This window comes from Dromiciops gliroides, chromosome 3, assembly GCF_019393635.1.
Source record: "Dromiciops gliroides isolate mDroGli1 chromosome 3, mDroGli1.pri, whole genome shotgun sequence".
NCBI classification, from domain to species: domain Eukaryota; kingdom Metazoa; phylum Chordata; class Mammalia; order Microbiotheria; family Microbiotheriidae; genus Dromiciops; species Dromiciops gliroides.
The window spans coordinates 400,446,976-400,470,852 of NC_057863.1; the positions used below are offsets into that span (position 1 = coordinate 400,446,976).

Genomic DNA, 23,877 nt, shown 5'->3' on the forward strand with positions numbered 1-23,877 from the left:
TAGAGACTAGATCATCACTTACCACACCTCCTTAATAAGGACCTAAAAGTGCATTAGATGCAATTCTTTTTGTTTTGTTTTGTTTTGTTTTGTTTTTTGGCAGGGCAATGAGGGTTAAGTGACTTGCCCAGGGTCACACAGCTAGTAAGTGTTGAGTGTCTGAGTCTGGATTTGAACTCTGGTCCTCCTGAATCCAGGGTTGGTGCTTTATCCACTGAGCCACCTAGCTGCCCCCAGATGTAATTCTGATCAGAAAATTCAAGAAACACAGGGAATACTTTTTCAAGCCCACAGCAGCTTGAGGAGATGGATAGAGAAATAAAGGAACACTGGAGAAGGAGACTCTCTAGGGGTGTGCAGCAGCAGCAGCAGCAGCAGCAGCAGCAGAGGTAGGTCAGCACCCAAGGACTGAAAGAGATTTGCAACAAGGCACTAGAGCAGAAAGTGCCGAGGCATAAAGTGATTCAAGGGGATCCTGAATAAGCACTGACTGCAGGAATGGGTTTCATTTGACAGCTCTGAATCTCTAGTCTCTCTATGAAACAGTAATACCTGAATCAAGTTGAAGACTATTAAAACTCCCAATGAGAAACAAGCTGAGAGGCCCAAACCTGGGTCAAGAACTTAACTCAGACCAGGAAGACTGGGAGCAGACTTGGATCACACCAATTTGGGAACTATGAAAGCTTATAGGCCTCCTGCTGAAGCTAAGAAAGCAGTAGAAATACATGAGGACAGAAACTCAGGCCATATATCACCTCAAAAGTGTGCAGAACTCAGCACTTACATAAATTTAAAAGTCAAGAAGAAGACTGTATGAAGGCCAAAATTTGATATATGGAGTGTTATTTGGGTGGTGCCTTAATATAGGGGTCCTGGAAATATGAGGGACCCTTTAAGTTTAACCTCCCCTCTGAACTGCCCTTTTTAGATATTTCTCCCCGGCCAATAAGAAAGGAGCCTCTAAGCTTTAGTTCACAAAAGGACCCGATTTTATTACTTGGGAATTAATTAAACAACAAAGGTGAAACTAATAAAAATCAAAGATAACAAAATAGGAAAATAGAAACACAGAGAAATGCTCTTAACTCTAAACTTAGCTTAAACTGGTTCAAAGAAATTTAGGATTTTCAGTAAGTAACTCACCAACCTGAATAGCCCGCCAGTCTAAGGTTGCCAGTGCGCCACCAGGACCCCAGTCACCAGCCAGAGAGAGTGAACTTGAGTTCTGGAAGTCACTCTAGAGTTGGTGTTCCAGAAGTGCCCTTTAACCTCCCTTCAGGGACCATTCAATCTTTTCTCCCCCAAAAGGGGAGGTCCTTCAAAAGATGCCTATACCACAAATAATTTTTACCACAACTGGAAGAATGAGCAAACACAAAAATTACTTGACAATAAAGATTTATCATGACAATAGTGAAGCTCAAGACACAAACATAGAAGAGACTAACTTAAAAATATCCCCAAGCAAAGCCTAAAAGAGAAATGCATCTGGTCCACAAATTTATCAAGCATTCAACTTTAAAACCAAATGAGAGCAGAAAAAGAAAAATGGGGGGGGGGAAAGCAAGAGCTAGGGAAGACAGATAAGAAAAAAAGGAATTAGTAGCTTAGAAAATGAGGTACAAAAACTTACTGAAGAAAATAACTCTGAAAATTAGAATTGGCCAAATGAAAGCCAATGAATATATGAGACATCAAGAAATACTAAAATAAAATCAAAAGACTTTTATATAAAATGTGAGGTATTTCATAGGAAAAATAATTGACAAGGAAAACCAATCGAGTAGAGCCAATTTAAGAATCATTGGACTACTTGAAAGCCATGAGTTAAAAAAGAGCCTATGTGTAATATTTCAAGAAGTATAAAAGAAAACAGTGCATGTATATTAGAACCAGAGGACAGTGTAGAAATTGAAGGAATTCATCATTCACTTCCTGAAAGAAAACACCAAATGAAAACTCCTACTAATATTATAGCCCAAATCCAGAACTCTCAGATAAAGAGGAAAAAACCCTACTGCCAGAAGCCAGAAAGACAGAATTCAAACACCAAGGAGCCATAGTCAGGATCACTCAAGATTTAACAGTCACCAAAATAATAGAGAAAAGAGTTTGGAATAGGATATCCCAGAAGACTACAAATCCAGGTTTACAGTGAAGAATAATCTACCCAGGAAAGCTGAGTATAATTTTACAGGGTAAAAATGGACCTTCAGAATAGATAACTTTAAGAATTCCTGATCAAAAGACATGAGACAAGTAGAGAATTTGAGACACAAACACTGGAGTCAAGAGAAACATAAAAAGGTAAACATGAGCAAGAAATTACAAGATACTAAACAAAGTTAAACTGTTTATCTACTTATATGGGGGAGATGACATATGTAGCTGCTCGGAAGTTTGTTATTACCTGGGGTCATAGAAGGAGTCTAATTAGATAGAAGGCCTGGCTGTGATTCTCTTATTTTTTTTTATCTCAAAAGAACAATGGAAAGAGTAGAAGAGAAGAATGCAATTGTAAGAGGGAAGAACAGAAAGGAAGAATGAAGACAATTATCTCACATAAGGTGAGTATCTCACAATGAAAAACTTATGCAACAAAGAGAGTGTAATAGCAGGAAGCAAGCAACATGAACACCACTCTCATGTGAACTAGTAAAAGGAATAAAGAGTACACATACACAGAGTTGGATATGGAAATACATCTTACCCAATGGGGAAATAAAAGGAAAGGAGGTTAAGCAGAATTGGGGGAAGAAAAGGGAGGGTAGATTAAGGGAGGAATTAACCAGAAGAAAAAATCCATACAGAGAAGGAGAAGAGAAAAAAAAGGGGAGAAAAAGTATATGTGAATATGATAGAGAGAACACAATTACTGATCACACCAGTGAATGTGAATAGGATGAACTCACCCACAAAAATGAAGAGGATAGCAGAATGGATTAGAAACCAGAGTCCAGGGACAGCTAGGTGGCGCAGTGGATAGAGCACTGGCCCTGGAGTCAGGAGGACCTGAGTTCAAATTCAGCCTCAGACACTTAACACTTAACTAGCTGTGTGACCCTAGGCAAGTAACTTAACCCCAATTGCCTCACAAAAACCAAAACAACAAAAAAAGAAAGAAACCAGAGTCCAACAATCTTGTTTCACAAGAAAAAACAATAATTTGAGGGGGCACCTAGGTGGCACAGTGGATAAAGCACAAGCCCTGGATTCAGGAGGACCTGAATTCAAATCTGTTCTCAAACACTTTACACTTACTAGCTGTGTGACCTTGGGCAAGTCACTTAACCCTCATTGCCCCACAAAACAAAACAAACAAAACAAAACAACCCCCCCCAAAAAAAAAAAACAAGAAAAAATATTTGAAATAGAAGGATATGCATTGAATTGATAGAAATAATGTCAGGTGGGCCATTCTTTTGATGGTTGAAAGAAGAACCCTGTTGGGAGTTACAGTCATGTTAAGAGTGAGTCTATGCTACTGATTGGTACCTCTATCAGAAATGTGATGCAGTGATCAAAGTGTTAGGATTACAAGAGAGTTGATTTTCACTTGCTTAAGTCAATGAATTTCAGTAATTACAAGCAATTATAAGATGGGAAGAGGCAGTATTGGTAGACATATATAGGAAAAGGTTAATCAAATTATGAATGTATCAATTAAAGGAGCATTTGTTTTTTGCAGAATTGGCCAGAGTTTAGCTTAGTGATTGCCAAAACAAGAAAAGAAGGGGGTAGACTTGGGTTTGAGAGTAAACTGAAGAAGCTATTAGGAAGCAAGAGAATATAAAAACAATTCATTTGGGGAAAAGAAGTGGTTCAAGGTCTTATAGGTTATGCTATTACTTTCATGTTTGTTTCTTCTGTGATATCTTTGACCATGGAATAATGATAGGTTGGCAAGAATTCCCTAGGGCAGCTAAGTAGAGTGCAGTGAATAGAGTACCAGGCCTAGAGTCAGAAGACTTATCTTCCTGAGTTCAAATCTGGACTCAGATACTTACTAGTTGTGTAATCCTGGGCAAGTCACTTAACCCTGTTCATCTCAGTTTCCTCATCTGTAAAATGAGCTGGAGAAAAAAGAAATATTAAACCATTGCAATATCTTTCCCAAGAAAATCCCAAATGGGTTCATGAAGAGTTATACACAACTGAAATGACTGAACAACAAAAAAGAACTTCTTAGCTAGGATCCTCTGACTAAGGCCTTGGAAATTAAGTCATCTGAAAATGAGATGAAATTCTGATATGAGAAAAGAAGTTTACTTATTATTGGGGTAGAAGTGGGAGAAGAAAATAATATAGTCCTTACCATGACTATCCATGTAGTTGAGTTAGTTTGGAGCCCTTAGGAAAAAGGGGAATATTCAAAAACAGATTGATTTAAAGGCTTGTGGTAGCTTTAATTTTTTGAGTCCATTCCAAAAATAGTTAACTATTTGATGAAAGGCTCTACCTCAGAGATGATTATAGTTATTATAGTCCTCTTGAAGAGGGTTTGAAAAAGTATGGGACTATTCCTCTGACATTACAGGCAAATCTAGCAGAGATCCCAAGAGGTATAGCAGACATGGTTGCAATTGAAATGGCATTTGGGCTCCTATGGATGAAGCTATGTGACCCCAGTATTCAACTGAGTTCAGGCCTCATATACAAATTTTTGAGAGTGACCATCAAAGATAGAACCCAGTCCATGTGAACCAAGAACTACTTGGGCAGACCTAGTATCATCAGGCTTTGGGCTTACTATAAGGGGAAGAAAGAAAGCATTTCCACTGAGTTTCAGGGCTTGAAAGAAATCTTTATCAAGGAGTAGGTTAAATTACCTCTTCAAGGAACTCATAATTATCACTGATTATCCCATCATTATTTGACCCTGATATCCTCTCTTTATGAATTACTTTACTTATTAATGATTGAGAAAATAGGTTATATGGTGATATAATCAAATGAATGCTCATTTTGGGGGGTGTTGATGCTAGACTTTATAAAATTGTTTATGACATTATGAATACTTGATTGTGGTTTTTTGGGGTTAGCTAAAATACCTATGAACAAATGCATCAGCATCTTATGACGGAAGTATTGGACTCTGCCTCTGTAACCTCTCTGGGCTCCACTAGACTGACTTTGGCCTTATCTTGATCAGTGCCAATCCTCCACATTCTCTAAACATCTCCAGTCATGCCATGGAGTATGTATCTACCTCCTCCCCTTCCTCCCCAACTCTACTTCCCATGTTTCTTTTAGTATTGTCTTTCCCCATCAAAATGTAAGCTCCTTGAGGGCAAAAAATTATCTAGTATGATTTTTGGTATCTCTAGCACATAATACAATGTCCTGCACATAATAATTGTTTAGTAAATGCCCTATCTCTCTGTCTGTCCATGCATCCATGCACCCATGCATCCAACCATGCATCCATCTCTCTGTCTACTGAAATTCAGAGGTTTTGAGGTTTGACTAACTGGTGAACCCAAGGTTAAACCTCCCACATTGTGAGTCTTTAATCCTAAGGCAATGAGTGCTAGACTGGAGGTATAGGTGCCTTGGGAAGGTGAAGAAACAAAAGAGAGGGATATATTTCTTGACCCTTTATGGGATTGGGTAAAAATCAATTCTATTTTTTTTTATTTCCTCTATATTTTTATGTACTTATTTGTGCCCATGCTGCATTCTCCACAGAAAATTAGCTCACTGAGGGCAGAGATTATGTCATCTTATCCTAGCATCCCCACTGCTGAGCACAGTGCCTGGAATATAGAGAACACATTAAATGCTTGTTGATTCATCAGTTTGTTTTGCATATTAATCTTGTTCTGTGGTCCATGCCTTGTTATATTATTACTTACTAGAGGATACCTGTTTGATAACAAGAAATGAGTTAAATTCAGATGTTCCCTGGGGAAATCCAGTGTGAGGGCATGCATCATATAAATTTTTTAAAAATGCTTTCCAAGATTGAACCTAATACATGTGAGACCAGAAGCCTAAGTAATGCAGTGTTATAGACTATAGGTTGTATATAAATTCTCCACATGAAAGTGTCTGGTAAATTATAACAGAGATTCAGAAGACTTAGCAAATCTCTTTCAGTCTTTGTTAACTAGGAAGGCTACCTATAAAGTGGTGACATGAGCTATCCAGCAAGTAATAAGGTGAATACAGTAGCAGAGGAGGCAGCACAAAAAGATCATTACAGAACAAAGAATTTTGCAGTTAGTTCTGGACCACATATACTTTCTGGCACACAGAATTTTCTGGGCTTTATATGATAGATACTGAGGGCATTTACCATAACTTAGTAACTGAATTCAGTGATATATGAGTTAAAATTGTCACAAATTTGGCAAGTCACTCCATATGTTATGCTTTGCACTTCAACATTTGTGTTCTCTGAAATCTATCTGTAGGAATGGGCTAGCTATGTGTAGGTAAAGCAAAGAGACAAATATGAGATATGGGAAATTTGGGATTGCCAACAGATGTTGGGATGGTGGTATTATTTGATTGTTTACAAATGGTACTATACAGAAAATTTTACAAGGAATAGTTTAAGATTAGGGAGTTTCATCAGCAGCACACAGAGAAGCCCCAACCCAAATGTCTGGGGAAGGCAGGAAATAGGACATGGGAGAGGATATACTCTCAGCACCTGGACATGGGGCAGGGGCAAAGCTGGGAGCAATGATTCAAATCAGCACTACAGCCAGGGACAGCATCCAGTTGCTAACAGATGTTCCCTTTTTGCTGCTAAATAGGCAGATGGGGCAGTGTGAATGTGGGGTTTAAGGAGATGGGAGCACAGCATTTAATATGAAGAGTAATATATTTGTCTGTACTGTGGAGCCTTGCAGGTATTTTGGTTTCTTCTATCAGTTGACAAATATTTTATTGAGCAATTAAGGACCCTCACCTGTGCTGGATACTGTGATTGGATAAAAGAAAACCCATGACTCCAACTCTTGAAGAGATCTCTGTCTAGTTAAAGAAACAAGATTCATGTCCACAAAATAGAAGAATATGAGGTAATATATGATATATCAGATGAATATCATAGAGTATAAGTACAGCAGGAATTCAGAGAAAGGAGAATTCAAAATGGTCTGGAATTGTTAGAAGCAGCTAATTTGTGGTGTGGTGGAATTGGAGTCTGAAAGACCTAAATTAAATTTGGTCTCAGACAGTCACTAAATTTATGATCCTGGGAAAGTCACTTAACCACTCTATCTCAGTTTCCTCATCTGTAAAATGAGGTTAGTAATAGCATCTAGTTCCTAGGGTGGTTGTGAAGATAACATGAATTAATGTTTGTAAAGCACTCTGAAAACCTTAAAATACTATGTAAATTCTAATTGTTGTTGTTGTTGTTGTTGTTGTTGGTGGTGGTGGTGGTGGTGGTGGTGGTGGTGGTGGTGGTAATTGAAAGACTCACTGGAGGAGGTGAGGCTTGAAGTGAACTTTAATTGTTTTGAGTACTTTTTGTAGGCTGTACTCTGGTTAGAAGGAGATAGAATGCTTCTGAACCATTCTTTAGTGCTATCCAGTGAAAAAACAGATGGCATCAAGGTGTAGGCAAGAAGATGTCTCATTACAATCTTCTGATATCTTGGACAACTCTAGTCCTTAGAGAGTGCTTACTTCTGTATGCCCCGTGTAGCTCTTTATCTTCAATTATATTGTTCTTTATTTGTTTCATGTGTTCTTTAATTGCCTTTTATTTTCACAAAAGAATGAATGTCCTGCAGGGAAGAGGTTATGTCTTTTTCTTCTCTCCCCCACAAGGCTGAGCAAATAGAAGGTTTTTGATAAAAATTTGTTGAATGTTTGTTGAGTGATTTCTTTCAGTATTTGAATCTGCTTATTCCTAAGGAAGGAGTAATAATAAGATATAACTTAATTAAATAATAGCAATTCACATTTACTTAGCCCTTTTGAGTTTACAAAACACTTTCTTTATAATCGTAATTTGAGGTAGGCAGTGCAAATATCATCATTTTCATTTTATAGGTGAAGAAACTGAACCTGAGTAACTAGCCCTTACAGCTAGTAAATACTAGAGCTGTAATCTGCACCCAAAACTCCTGCCTTTAAGTCAAAAACTCTTTCCATTAAACCATGAGCCAAAGATCATTCAAAAAATACAGGGATCAGGACTTTTACCTTCTCCCCAAACCCACTTTAGCTCTACACTACTTAAATAATCTTAATTGCTTGTTACCCAGGTTTGCTAAATGAAAATTATAATAATACCAGGAATTCTTCAAGACCATCTAAACTGTGTCTCTGCTGAAAAGCATGATCCTTTTCCTCAATGCAAAGCAAACTTTTCTCCTCATGCATCCAATATCCTATCCCTGACCTTCCATGGCTAAGCATGGTGATGAATGTTCCAAAAAATAGCTTAGTTGTGGGTATTGGTTCTTGTTTCCTGTGGGTTTTGGAGACTCAGGTAGCTTGGGAAGTCACTATAGAAACTATAGAAACAAGCCAGATATTTGAATGGCTACATTGTAAAGATTTGTTACATATGGAAGAAATGTCATCTGGAAAGTGAAAAATTACTCAGAAACTTTAACATTCCCTGTAGGGTGGGACTAGGGAGGACTTCTGGTAAATATACATTGATAAATCAATCAAGTTTTTATTTATCATCTATGAGAACAGGAATGTAGCCTTTGCTCAATCCAAGGGATAAGTTCATTGTATCATAGATCAGCACAATGTTATACATACCCCAGAAAGGAGGGTACCACAAGGAAGATACCCACAACATGTACACACACAAACACACACACACACACACACACACACACACACACACACACACACACACACACAAAGATTCACAAACAATGAATTCCTGAAAATCCTGGATGCCTGGAGGTGTTTTCTTGTGGTCACCTATCTCTTCCTTTTACTTCCCCCACTTTAAATCACTGTTTTCATAGGGTTATATTAATCCAGTCTCAAACAGAAACAATTATTTTATTGTTTCTTTATGCTTAGAAATCCAAACTACCATGGACCAGTGTACCGTTTTTTGTAAAGCAGCAGAATTTACACCCCTTCTGCCTTCATTTTATTTTTTGCAACAAACATTTATTTTATTTTCCATTTACATGTAAGGGTAGTTTTCAATATTCATTTTCATAAGATTTAGAGTTCCACATTTTTCTCCCTCCCTCCCTTTTCTCCCCCCTCCACAAGATCCCAATCAGGTTATATATGTACAATCCACAAGTGTTCTTTTTATCAGTTCTTTCTATGGGGGTGGATAGTAAGCTTCCTCATTAGTTCCTTGGGATTGTCTTGGATCATTGCATTGCTGAGAGTAGTTAAGTCATTCACAATTACTCATTGAACAATACTGCTGTCACTATGGACAATGTCCTCTCAGCTCTGCTCACTTCACTATACATCAATATTCATTAGTCTTTCCAGGTTTTTCGGGTATCATCCTCTTTGTCATTTCCTGTAGCACAAGTCCATTTCACTACAATCATATAACACAGCTGTTTCCATCATTCCTCAATTGATGGACATTCCCTTGATCCTCAATTCTTAGCCTCCACCAAAAGTTGCTATAAATATTTTTTGTACAATTTTTCCCCCTTTTCTCTTTTTCATGATTACTATTGTTGACATTTTCTCTTCCATCCTATTCCCTTCCCCATGATATTTATTCTATTATCTATCTTCTTTCATCCTATCACTCTTTGAAAGGGATTTGCTTCTGTCTGTCCCCTCCCCCACTCTGCCCTTCCTTCTTTTGCCCCTCTCTCTTTATCCCCTTCCCCATATATTTTCCTGCAGGGTTAGAGAGATTACTCCACCCAAATGAGTGTGTACATATTCCCTCCTTGAGCCAGTTCTAATGAGATTGAGGTCTTTGAGCCAATGTTAGGCTCATTTACTGCCCAGATTAAATAGATTACTCCACCCAGTTGGGTGTGTCTGTTAGTCCCTCCTTGAGGCAGCTCTGATGAGTTTAAGGTCTTTGAGCCTTTTCTGATGAGTGTAAAATTAATTTACCGCCCTGCTCCTCTCCCATCTCTTCCCCCACTCCATAAGCCTTTTCCTGTTACTTTCATGTAGGATTTCACTTCTGCCCTTCCCCGTTCCCCAGTGAATTCCCCTCACCCCTCAATTTAACCCTAAAGATGTTATCATCTAGCTAAGTGACACAGTGGACAAATAATCACCCCTGGACCCAGGGGGATCCCAGCCAAAACTGGGCCTCAGATACAAGACAGTCGCCCACTGTATGACCCCAGGTATGTCCCCCAGCTCCAATTTTTTTTTATGGTTCTCTAGGGTCTTGTATTTGAAAGTCAAATTTGCCATTCAGTTCAGGTCTTTTCATCACAAATATCTGAAAGTCTTCTTTTTCATTAAAGTACCATTTTTTTCTGCTGAAAGATTATGCTAAGTTTTGCTGGGTAGGTGATTCTTGGTTGTAATCCCATTTCCTTTGCTCTTTGGAATATCATATTCCATGCCCTCTGGTCCTTTAATGTAGAAGCTGCTAGATCTCATGCTATCCTGACTGGGGCTTCACAGTACTTGAATTCTTTCTTTTTGGCAGCTTGCAATATTTTCTCCTTGACCTGAGAGCTCTGGAATTTGGCTATAATATTCCTAGGAGTTTTCTTTTTGGGATCTCTTTCTGGAGGTGATCAGTGGATTCTTTCAATTTCTATTTTAGCTTCTTCTTCCAGAATTTCAGGGCAATTTTCCCTGAGAATATCTTGGAAGATGGTGTCTAAGCTCTTTCCTTGATCATGGTTTTCAGGTAGACCAATAATTTTCAAATTATCTCTCCTGGACCTATTTTCCAGGTCAACAATTTTTCCCAGAAGATATTTCACATTGCCCTCTATTTTTTTATTCATTTGGATTTGCTTTATTGTGTCTTGGTTTCTCATAGAGTCACTGGATTCCATTTGTTCAATCCTAATTCTTAGGCAGTTATTTTCATCAGAGAGCTTTTGTACCTCCTTTTCCATTTGACTTTTCAAGCTGTTGACTTTTTTCTCATGTCTTTCCTGCATCACCCTCATTTCTCTTTCCATTTTTTCCTCTACCTCTCTAACTTTATCTTCAAAGTCCTTTTTGAGCACCTCTGTGGCCTGAGACCAATTCATATTTTTCTTGGAAGCTTTAGACATAGGAGCCCTGATGTTGACATCTTCCTCTGAGGGTGCCCCTTGGTCTTCCTTCTTACTGAAGAAACTTTCTATGGTCTTCACCTTCCTCTGTCGGCTCATCTTGCCTTTCTTTTACTAGACTTTTAACTTCTTAAAGTGGGGCACTGTTTCCAGGCTGCAGTATTCCAAGCTTAAGAAGTCCCAAGTGGTATGATTTAAGGAGAATCAGGTTCTTCCCTTGCCTGGCCTGTTTCCTGGTCCTTAGATGACCCCAGACCAACTTGCCAATCAACCAGCTTTGTGTGTTGTGGTTGTTAGCTCCAACGAGCCTGTGCCCCTCCCCCACCTAGGCCACTTCTACTTGAGCCTACCACCTGGTTCTCAGTAGGGGTGTAAAATCCAAGTTCTGCCTTAGCACCAGCATAGACCCCTGTAGTCTCTCCCCTGCCCAGGGCTCAGCCCTCTCACCAGACTGTGAGCTTAGTTCCCGATGACACTAGTGCTTCAGTTGATTCATAGGCTCTGGCGGTCTCCTTCTCTGGTGGGGACTTCCTGAGACTGGATCTGTGTCAGGGTGACTGTGGGGTTGGGCCCAACTCCTTTATCAGCACAGCAAGCTCCCTCCTTCTGACCTTCCAAGCTGTTCTTGGTTAGAAGATGATTTCAGCACATTCTTTTGTGAGTTTTGCTGCTCTGGGCATTTTCCTATGGCCTTATTTGGATGTTTTTTGGAGTGATCCTGTCATGAGTTTGGGAACTCACTGCCTTTCCTCCGCCATCTTGGCTCTGCCCCGGAAGTCCCCTGCCTTCATTTTAATTGTCTATTCCTCCATACAAATAAAATCTGTAAGAGTCTCTAAGTTCCTTCTGATCCTAAAATGCTTCCCATTCCCCCTTTTTTCTACTACAAATAGAACCCATCCCCTAATAGTTCACAGTATATAAACTCTTTTACAAAAATCCCCAAAGATCCCCATGACTCAGCTCCTTCACTTCTGTGTTTATATTCTCTTATTCTTTCTTTCTTTCTTTTGGTGGGGCAATGAGGGTTAAGTGACTTGCCCAATGTCACACAGCTAGTAAGTATGTCAAGTGTCTGAGACTGGATTTGAAATCAGGTTCTCCTGAATCCAGGGCTGGTGTTTTATCCACTGTGCCACCTAACTGTCCCCTCTCCTATTCTTTCTACTAAAGGTCCTACCCCAAAGTTTTGTGAGGTCTATATGTAAGGAAGAGTGAAACATTGTGCATAGTGACAGAAGTATTGTTTGATGAGCAATTGTGAATGACTTTACTCTCATCAATACAATGATCCAAGACAATCTCAAGGGACTAATGATGAAGCATACTTTCCACCCCCCATAGAAAGAACTGATAAAAAGAGCACTAGTGGATTGTACATATATAACCTGGTTGATGTCTTGTGGAGGGGAGAGGAAAGGGAGGGAGGGAGAAAAATTTGGTACTCTAAATCTTATGGAAAGGAATATTGAAAACAACTCTTACATGTAACTGGAAAAAATAAAATAAATGTTTGTTGCAAAAAAAAAAAAAAGAAACAGTGAAAAAAGATCGCTTCTAATTTTTGTCCAAAGGTAAAGATTCTAACCTATTACCATCCCCCCCTCCTGTTTCTAATGTATTTACCATTTCACCATTGTTAAGTCAGTTTTATTTTGTAGTTGTAGGAACATGGGAAATTAGTTCATTCTTTTATACCTCTCACCAAACAATATCATAGTATTGTACATTCTGCCTCAGATCATAGTCTGAGAGCCTTGCCTTACATAGGCCACTTACCTGCACTGTCATCAATTTTTCTACCACAAGAATGCATGTAGAGAACTACCTACTCTTGATAACACACATGTATAAATTGTTTTTGTGCAATTGTTTTTCATTTGTGTCTGACTCTCCATACCTCATTTGGAGTTTTCTTGGAAGAGTTACTGGATTGCCATTTCCTTCTCTGCCCCATTTTATATATGAAGAACTGAGCAAACAGTTGAGTGACTTGCCCAGGGTCACACAGCTATTGTGTCTGAGGCCAGATTTGAACTGAGGAAGATGAATCTTCCTGAATCCAGGCCGAGTACTTTATCCCGTGATACTTAGATGCCCTTGTATATAAATTACACTTCATAATAGCACTGTTTTCTCCCCAATGACTTTGCATCAGCAACCAAATCTCTTGACCAAAGGCAGGGAATACATTTAGAGAAAGAGAATAGGTAGAACACCTAAAACTATAAGATTTGTGTCCTTTAGGTTGGTATTTCTGGAATTCAGGTGCTTCTGGGAGGGTCCAAGAGAACTTTAGACTAATGCCCAGGACTAGAAGAATCTGTAGCTTCGGTTGGAATGTCTGTTTTGGCAGAGGTAGCTATGTATTACTATACATCCTTACTTCTATAGGTTGTACATCCATAGCTACTAAAGTTTCAGAAAATACAATTCTTACCACTGAAGTCAGCACTGTCAAATGCTTCAATATCAGAAACTGATATGGTTTTATCAATGGAAATGGCATTGAAGAGGAAGCATTGGGGGCAGCTAGGTGGCACAGTGGATAAAGCACTGGCCCTGGATTCAGGAGGACCTGAGTTCAAATCCGGCCAGACACTTGGCACTTACTAGCTGTGTGACCCTGGGCAATTCACAACCCCCATTGCCCCACAAAAAACAAAACAAAACAAAAAACAAAAAATGAATGAGGAAGCATTACCATCTATTTTGTCACTGCTCCCTAACGACCATAGGACCTTCCCATTTGCCTTGTAGCTGAAATCTTCCATCTATACTGGTTCCCCCATTAGAATTGAAAACAAGGTATGTCTTCCTTTTCTATTTGTATCCCAAGTACATGGCAGTAGTGCTTGACATATAGTAATTACTTAATAAATCCTTCCTTCCTTCCTATAATTAAAAACTGGAAGTCATGAATTGTAAAGTATATAAAATAATACAATGATTATGATTTTTAGGGCCATTTGAGGAATGATATCAGAGACTCCAATTCAATAGGAGAACTAGACCTTGGCCTTGCTCGGAAGGCATGTTTTTGGTGACCTTCAGTTTCTCCCTCCTCCTTTGCCCCTTTCCAGTGTTTCTTTCCCAAAATATCCAATGTTCTCTGACCATCTCTCTTTCCTCTTTTATCTCCAGCTCTCATCTAGATTTTCTTATTACCCTTACTCTTTAATTAATGTTGCCTTTCATCTTATTCCCTAGGATCTTGAATATGGTTTGTAAATCTCTGACAACTCAATGAGTTAACTTTCCCAAGGAGGACTTTTATTTTACCAGGAAACAATATTCTTACTTAAAGGACTTTTTTTTTTTCCCCTTTCTTTCTAATTTTGTTAGCTCTAATGGTGGAATTTATGCCAGCTAGTGAAGAGGAAGTTTTTGTTTTTGTTTTTGCCTGGAGAAGTGTTACTAGTACCTCTTAAATTATATCGTGTAGGTCTAGAGCAGAATAAGAAGTCAGAAGATCTTGGATTCTATCCTTGTCTCTCTATGAAAAAGCTGCTTAAGTTTGTGCCAATTACTTCTCTGGACCTCATAGGGGTTAGGACTAGGTTATTGAAGGCTGTGTCTTGGGCCTTCTTTTTTCTGTACACACATTTTCTCCCTTGGCAGTCTCATCAGCTTTTATGGATTCAACTAGCATATCTGTGTAGATGACTCTCAAATATGCATATAGAGCCTTTACACCTCTCCTAAATTCTAGTCCTACATCTCCAGCTTCCATCTTAACGTCTCCACCTGGGTGTACCATAAACAAAGTCAATTTGCTCAAAACCAAATTAGTTATTCAACTTTCCAAGATCATCTCTTCTTTTAATTTCCCTATTTATGTCAAAGTGACCAACATTTTTTTGGTCACTAAGGTTCACAACTAATAAGTCTCTTTTAACTCTCCACTGTCACCCTCTTTCCATTCCCCCATATTTAATCAGTTTCCAAATCTTGTCCATTCTGCTTCAGTAATGTCACTTGCTTCTGTCCCCTTTTATTCACTTGTACCCCACAGCCACCACAGTTTAAACCTTCATCATTTCTTGCCTGGGCTTTTGTAATTACCCCCTTCACTTCTCTTTCCTTCAAGTGTCTCACCCCTTCACCCTATCCTCTACATATCTGCCAGATTTGTATGCCTAAGGCAAAGGTCTGACCATAAAAATCTGCTGCTTAAGAAGCTTCAGTACCTGGGATATTCTTTTTCCTTACCTCCAGCTCTTGGAGTCCTTAGATACATTAAAAGTTCAGCTTAACTGTTACTTTCTTCATGAAGTATTTCCTGATTTCTCCAGATGTTAGTGCTTCTCACAGTTTATTTAGATTTATTTTATATATTTCTTGTTTTTATTTATCTGTCAACACATTGCACCCCACCTTCAGTAGAATATAAGATTCTTGAGAGCAGGGCCTTCCTTGCTTTTGTTGATATTCCCAAGATTGAGCACATTTCCTATCTTTATAGTAGGAGCTTAATGCTTGTTGATTGATCTGTTCCTTCCAGATCTACAATTCTTCATTAGCCTTACTCTACGTAGATGAAACCAGCCTTGTTCATTAGAACATGTGGATATCTGGTCATGAGCCTTCAATTGTTTGGAAACTCAAACCCTCCCAGAAGCACCAAAGGGCCGATATAAACACAGATACCATAATTTGGATACTTCCCAAAGAGGCCTTTTATATGAAATGCCAACCCAGTGATGTAAAGACTAATCTATCTTCTTTTTACTCTCATCAAAGAAGGGAGGTATTTCTCCCTTTAATCCAAAGCTTCTGTGACAGAAAAGTTTTAGGCTTGGAGGCCTGTCCTTTTGATGTATTAGAGTGGGTGGCCAATTTAGAGAGCAGAATAAAAGAACAGACTATGGCCATAGGCATCTTGGGGGAATCAAGAACCCCAGACCTTAGTACAGCTTATGTGGTGAACACTGTTTCCTTGTTTATTAGCCCTGGGTTGATTCCTCTTTCTTCTGCTTCCACCCCTCCCAGGCTCCCCTGACCCACCCCTCACATTCTTGAGGTCTCTTAGAATTATAAGAGCTGACAACAGCCTGGGGTCAGCACAGAATAACTGAATTTGCTGCTTGTAAATCACACAGTAGCAAAGTGAACTTCTCTCTGGTGCTTTATTTTGACTGGGGACGATTTATCCAGTTAATGTATTTATTTATGGCCATGAAAGTCATTTTGCATTGAGATCTATGGACAGAATAAAGTGTAAATGATTTGCTTGCAGACATCAAAGGCAAAAAAATAAAATTGGGTATATTAGATTATTTGGTATTGAATTCAATGTCTGCAAACTCCCATCTCTCTCCATCTCTGCCTTTTTCTACAAATCCATTTACATGACTTTTGCTGGGGAAATTATTCTGTATTGAAATCTGTGGGCAAAGTGGAGTGTACAGCAATCATTTTCCTGCCAAATGCCAGTAAAACATTTAACCGCTTTTGCTGTTGCTGAAATCAGTGTCAGCATACTTCTATGCTGAGTGGTCTATCAACTACCCCTCCCCCACTCCTCATAAATGACTCCTGAAGTCATTGGTTTATTTTATTTTATTTTGTGGTGTGTGTATCATATTCTATATTCTAGCTTTACTAGAAACAAGGGTACAGGGAGGTTTCATTGTGCAAGGGTATGCTGGATCAAACTGGGTCTAGGGACTGGGTTTGGGGGATAATATAGATTTACAATGGGACATTCCAGATTAGCTGGGAGTGTGCATCTGTGATATGTATTGATTTTAGGAATTAGAATCATCAATCAATAAATTATTTATTGAGCATGTATTATTTTATATATATATACATATATCATATATCATTCATTTATTAATCACCCACTAGTTTAAAACACCTTTGATAGGTGATGAAAATAACAGGGTTTCAATAAGATAGTTACAGGGTTCCCTAATTAGATTGCAAACTCCCTGAAGGCAGAGACTGTCTCTTTTTTCCCCCCTCATTTGCTAGATCTTAGCACAGAGCTTCGTACTATAATCTACCAGAATGAATGACAAATATAATAAATAAATAATAAAATAATAATAAATTTGTGACATTATAAGTGCATAGGCCCAATCCAAATTGAGTTACACGTAAGATGTGAGAAGGGAGAGAGCATATGTAACCATCAGGAAAGGCTTTTTGGAGAAGGTAGCACTTCATCTAGCCCTGGAAATGTTCAGTCTTTTGTTAGGCATTGTGATTGACAGGAAGGAAGGAAAAGACAAAGTCTTTGTCCTTGGGAAGTCTATAGTCTCTCTGGGGAGACAAGGTTGACATAGAAGAATAATTTATAGAATAAAAAGTATGATTCAGAGAAAGACACAGATGGAGGCCACATGGGGAAGTGAGTCGTGATCTTGTCTCAGAGTCGGGAAGACCTGGGTTCAAGTCTCCTACTGACATGTCTGGCAGTATAAACCTGAGTTAATCATTTGACTTCTCTTTGGAACTCAACAATTCTGTTACAGCTAGAAATTGCACAGAAACTTCCTGATCTGCATTGTAGAGGAAAGTTCTTACAGGAAGTTTCCCATAATATATCATAGACCTTATTCAAAAAAAGAAAAGAAAATGAAAAAGAAGAAGAAGAAGTCAGAAGCATTGTGTCATAGTGGGAAGAGTATTAGACTTAGTCCGGTTCTGGTTTTACTTCCTGACTTGCTGTGTGATCCTGGGCAAGTCACTTTACCATTGTCCTCTCCTCTAAAATGAGGAGATTGGATTAGTGTACTTTTCAATTCAGACATTCTGTGTATTCTCTAGTTGACTCTAGGAGTGATGAAGACAATTTAGAGCAGTTGATAAAAGAGGTAAATGTGATTATCTGGAGGGGTCAGTCAGAAAAGATTTCATGGAGCAGCTGGATTTTTGATAAGGCTCAGATAAGTAGCTAATGAAAATGAAAAGGTTTTGTGCTTTCAATGATGCAAGCAAGCAAGCAATCAAGTTATGGACACTCGGTAAATCCAGAGATCCTTTTTCTTAAACATGGCAGTCCACTTTATAGCCATGATGTCTTTCTGACCCTCAGTTTCCTCTTCTGAAAACCAGAATTCATAATTCTTGGACAACCTTTCTCACAATGTGCTGTGATGATCAGCTTGGATAATGGATATGAAAGGAAGCTAGAAAATGAAAAGCTCTGTTCAGAGGCAGTGGATTTTTCTTAAGGCATTGAAACTGAGATGGGAAAGTCTATAGAGACTTAACGACTGAACAATGCTGATTGCTTTGTGCCAGGAAGGAGTTTAGGGAAGCCTGAAGCCCAAGAATAAAGGGATACTTTCCTTAATTTACAACCTCCTGTTGTGGTGATGTGTATAAAAGCTGCACATACTTTTTCAATCCCCAGAAGAGCCTGAGCAATTCAGAAATGTTTCTTCATTTGGATGAATTCAGAGTGGTTGGACCATGGACCACCAGGGGCTTACTCCTGCCTTCTTTTATTTCTTCAGGTAAGCCTAGGATGTATTGGAAATTTTGAATGCATGTCTTACTTCTTCAGGTTAAGTGAGCCTCATTTCATAAACTGAGATTCCCATGTGGAAAGAATCTAGGGCCTTTGTTGACTAACTCTTCAGCTTTAGGCAAATCATCTTTCTGGGTCTCAGATTCCCCCATATGTCAAGTGTGTGTGTATGCGTGTGTGTGTGTGTGTGTGTGTGTGTGTGTGTGTGTGTGTGTGTGTGTGTGTGTGTGTGTAAGAGAGACACAGAGAGAGAGACAGAGACAGAGAGGGATAGACAAAGATAGAGACAGAGAGATAGAGAGAGACAGAAAGAGAAATGGAAAGATTGGTGGTAAAGATAGAAGTAGGAAAGGAGAGGTGGAAAAGAGAGATAAAGACACAGAGAGAAATAGAAACACAGAGACACAGAGAGAGAAGAAGAGAGAGAAAGAGAGAGGTGAAGAGAGAGAGGCAAAGAGGGAGCCAGAGAGACAGAGACACTCAGAGAGATACAGAAAATCAGAAAGAGAGAGCACAGAGAGAGGAGGTAGAGAGAGACAGGGAGAGAGAGGTAGAGAGAGAGAAACAAGTGAAGAGAGAGACGGGGGATAGAGACAGAGAGATGGATATGGAATATCTTCATCAATATTAATATCACTGAAAGTGAATTTAGTTTCCTAGTCTGTTTCATTTAAAATATTTCTTGGTAGTTTCCTTTGAAATGGTAGAAATTATTCCTCCTAAGGAGGCTTTCTTCTGTGTTTATGAGTGCCTTGTGGAACAAAAATATGAACTGCACCCACAAATGCTAGGAATGCAAATAAAGGTCAAGGAAATGTTTTTAAAAGATGCACATCTCTTGTTATGGATTTTGCCCACCTCCAAAATCCTCTCAACACTTATTCTGAATGACCCTGTGGGTTTTTCCTGACTGCACTACTGCAAAGGGAGCAGAGGTCAAATAAGCTGCCAATCTTAAAAATCCTACCTTTCCCACTAATTCACTATGTGACCTTGGGCCAGTCATTTACCCTCCATGGGGCTCAGTTTCTTCATTTGTGAGGAAGTGAATAGGTTAAGCTCTAATGTCCCTTGAAATGCTCACATTCCACGAGTCTATGATTCTGTAAAAGGGCTATGATCCTGGTGTTTCCCCTGGGTTTTCTTACCCAAGTTCCCCCTCTATCACCTGCACTGAGCGGGCTCTAATGACTGGACTGGCAATGCCTGGCTGAGGCTGGGGGGAAATGGCTTTGTCAGCACTTCTGTGGCTTCTAATAAATTCACAGGAAAACTCCCCGCAGGCTGAAACTCAGCATTGAGGTTCTTGGTTTGGAAAGGAATTTCCTTTTAAAATTAGAGCGGAAATGATCTTTTAAAAGAAATCCTTCAAGCCACAGTTTATTTTCTGGAATAAGACATGAGGATGGGGTGGGGGTGGGGAGGAAAGAGGAGGTGAAATGGCATTTTATAATCTTCAGATTTTTGTTGTTGTTGTTGTTGTTGTTTGATATGGAAAACAAATCACCATGGCTTCACCAGCCCAGGCTCTGACTTAAATCATGGAAGTAGTTCATTCCTCTTCCTGGGGTGGTCATGGAGACAGCTTGGATAATGGAAGGAGCACTAGAGATGGGCTCAGCAAGAAGTGGGTTCCAAGCACCACCTCAGAATTTCTAGTTGTTTGACTATTGGTGGATCACTTAACCTCACTAAGCTTCAATTTCCTTATCTGAAAAATGAGGGGGTTAGATTAGAGAGCTCTTCCTATCATCATATGATCTATGGTGGATTGTTGAAAAAGACTTGGGAGTTCACTTTAAGGTTCCTCTTTTTCAACTGAGTGATTGATAGGGGAGCTCTTCATCCACAAGGGCTGAATCATACATTTGTTTAAATTTTATATTTTTCAAAGGTATTTTCAACTACATGACCTTATTAATCCTTGCAACAGCCCTGTGAAGACAGTAGGACATGTTAAAATGGAGGGAAGGGAATTGGAGTAGATAATTTCCAAGGTAATTTCTGAGAGTCCTCCAATCCTACTATTATCTCTATTTGACAGATGAAAAAAATGAGGCAGAGATAATTTTGGTCACATGCTCAAAAAGCAAAGCAAATCTGTGGTAGAGTTAAAACTAGAACCCATTTCTCCAGATTCCCAGTCCTATGCTTGTCAATCAAGACTGGCTACTTCCATAGATTTGTAAGGGCTGAAAAGGAAAGGAAGTTTGGCAGAGTAGGAAAAGCCCTAGCCTGGAAGTCAGAGGGCCTGTACTACCCATGATAACTGTCTGAGTAACCTCAGGCATGTTACTGAACTATCTTGGGCTTTCATATCCCCATCTAGAAGGTGATAGAATTGGATTAGGTGGTCTCTGGGTTTCCTTTCAGCTTCAGAGAAATGATAATTTTATGACTTTGTTTCATTTCCTAATGTAGTGGAAGGAATTCTGTTGACCTTAGAGTCAGAAATCCTGCATGTGAATTCTACTTCAGATTGCATATGTCAGCTAATTTCTCTGAGTGTTAGTTTATTCATATGTAAAATGGAGATAATACCTTATTTACCTGCCTTACACACTTATTATGAGGAAGACACTTTGTAAAGGTTGAACGTTAAATTAATATTAAAATTAAATTAATAAATTATTATAACATTGTTTCTCAGCATGGACCTAAAGAATAGCATTACAATGAGGTCTCTGCATTTGTAGGACTCTACACAGAGAAGGAGAGCCTGAACCCCTGAGAACTTCCATTTGAAGACAACATATTTCATAGCACATGGAATGCTTATTAACTTTGTAGACTAAACAAAGATGGAGGTCAAGAGGAGGATGGTTATGCCCTGGGCGACAGAATCAGAATTTCAAAATCCTGAAATAGGCAAGAATAATAGAATGAAACAAACAAGGTGAAAATGAGCAAAAATGGGTCACAGGAACAAGTTTCTGGAGCTGAAAAGGGGCTTCAAAGGCTATCTAATCCAATATTCTCATTTTACTAACGAAGAAACAGGTTAAGCAACTTGCAGCTAGATGGAATAGTAGATAGACTACTGCACTTAGGCTTCTAAATTCAAATCCTTCCTCAGACAATAGCTATGTGACCCTGGACAAAGTCACTTAATCTCTTCCAGACTCAGTTTCCTCATCAGTAAAATGGTAATTGTAATAGCACCTACACTAAAGGGTTATTTTGAAGCTCAAAGGTCATGCTTTGCAAATCTTAAAGCATTATACAGTATGTCCAAAAGCTTTAGTATACCTTTAGGTTAAGTATTAATAGCTTAACAATTCCCTGAGACTTTTGCGAGTATGAATGATAATTATACTGTCCAACCTAACATAGATAGTGTGGTAAAATTATTGGAATTTGGCTGACTCATTTGGGAGGGGCCATACCCGGCCTGGCCTGAAGTTTACTGCTGAGGTCAGAAGGAGAAACCTCTCTCTATAGGCAGTTTTTGAAGGACCTCACCTTTTAGGGGAGGAAGATTAAACGTTCCCTGAGGGGAGTCTGAGGCTATTCTTTTGGAGCTCACTCTCTTCTTCCCCTCCATTGGCATGAGCAGAAGCCTGGCTGTAAACTATGCATTGAAGCTACGAGCTCCAGGTGGTGAGTTACTCTGCTCTCTTGAATGGACTTAGGTTAGAGCTAGGAGGATTATCCATATTTCTTCTCCCCTATTTCCTTGTCTTTAACCTTTGCTGTTTACTTTATTCTCCCTAATAAAGCCTGATTCATCTGTGGAACAGAGGCTGTAAGACTCCTTTCTTATTGGCCTGGGAGAAATACCTAAAAAGGCAGTTTCGGAGCTTTAAACCTAGAGGTCCCTCACTGTCTCCAGGACCACAATATTTAGGTGATCCACCAAATTAACTCTTCATATATTAAATTTGGTCCCCACAATAGTAAGCATCAGATGTGGCATTTGAACCTAAGGCCTATGACTGGATCTAGTATTTTAAAGACTTAGATTCAGCTTCAGAAAATCAACTGCCCAAGAATGGTTTGGGAGATTAAAACCCTGAGGGTTTAGGATGAAGCTGTTAGGAAATCAATTTTAATCTTAAGGTGCAATTGTAGCATTGCTCACACATACAGAAGTTACCATGCCACAGGCATCTACACTGACCATTTCTGGAGGGATAGATAGCTCAGCCTGCATGCTACACTTGAATAATGTTGACCAATGGAAATTATTCACAGAAGAGTAAACTGGGTCGCAAGAGGTCAGAGAAGGAATGGTTATAACAATTTGTAATGTTTATTTTCATTGAGACAACTTGTGAGTCATGTATATTACTTAAAATACTTTAAGAGTTGTAAAGTGGAAGAGAAGAGAAGGTAGGCTAGTTTCATGTACCTCCAGAGGATAGAATTGGGAACAATAATGGGAAGAGCACAGAGGAAGAAATATACATACATACATATATATATATGTGTGTGTGTGTGTGTGTGTATATGTTTAAAGTGACCATGGAGGCAGCTAGGAGGTACAGTGGATAAAGCACTGCCCTGGATTCAGGAGGACCTGAGTTCAAATCCAGCCTCAGACGCTTGACACTTACTAGCTGGATGACCCTGGGCAAGTCACTTAACCCTCATTGCTCTACCAAAAAAAAAAAAGTTACCATGTATTTTTTTTAAAAGCATCTACCAATGTTATACTACACCATCTAATGACGTGCTTTTAAACCATCACTTCATACATTTTACAACGTAAATGAAAATTAAGGAAATAAATACATTGGTCCTACGAAGTCAGAAGTGGTTTGTGCTGCATAGTTCAGAGGGAAGGGACTTTACATACTCTGATGAAACAAGACAGAAAGCACCTGCAAACAAGTTGTCAGAAAGCAAGAGTCCTAAAGTGTCTGCGTTCATGTCCTGGCTATCTGTCCTGGCGATTTTTCGGGGGGCGGGGCATGGGGCGGGGGAGGGGAGGGCAGACGGGGCTCGGAACTCTCACCTTCTAGTTCTACTCGTTCCTGGTCTCTCTTCTTTGCAGCATTCTTTTTGTCCCATTGCTGATGAAGATAACGTAAAAGAATGTTTGTCTTTTCTGTTACAATAATCTGTTCTCTTGTAGGGAGATAGACTGAAGGCCATCTATTCGAGGCTTTGCACACAGAATCAGCATGAAATCTGCTAAAATTGCTTTTGTTGTAGACAGGTAATCCTTTTGAAAAATATGGCATATTCCTCTGCCTCTTCCTCATCCGCCACCAC

General features: G+C 39.2%; 1 protein-coding gene across 1 annotated transcript; it reads right to left on the minus strand.

Annotated features, from left to right (window-relative positions):
* Positions 1 to 282: 282 nt before the first annotated feature.
* Positions 283 to 23,846, minus strand: LOC122747678 (DET1- and DDB1-associated protein 1-like). The gene is made up of 4 exons (XM_043993571.1): positions 23,603 to 23,846; positions 23,484 to 23,567; positions 22,757 to 22,863; positions 283 to 432 (listed from the first exon to the last, which is right to left on the minus strand). The coding sequence occupies exons 1-4, from the start codon at positions 23,844 to 23,846 to the stop codon at positions 283 to 285; spliced, it is 585 nt and encodes a 194-aa protein (XP_043849506.1).
* Positions 23,847 to 23,877: the final 31 nt, after the last annotated feature.

Bases quoted from the DNA above. Each gene is read 5' to 3' on its own strand.
- LOC122747678 (XM_043993571.1), bottom strand. From the start codon at position 23,846: ATGCCATATTTTTCAAAAGGATTACCTGTCTACAACAAAAGCAATTTT. The intron at 23,568-23,602 runs CCCGTCTGCCCT...CCCCATGCCCCG, and splicing joins AGAAGGTGAGAGTTCCGAGC to CCCCCCGAAAAATCGCCAGG. The intron at 433-22,756 runs GTAACTTCTGTA...TTTCTGCTCTAG, and splicing joins GTGTAGATGCCTGTGGCATG to TGCCTTGTTGCAAATCTCTT.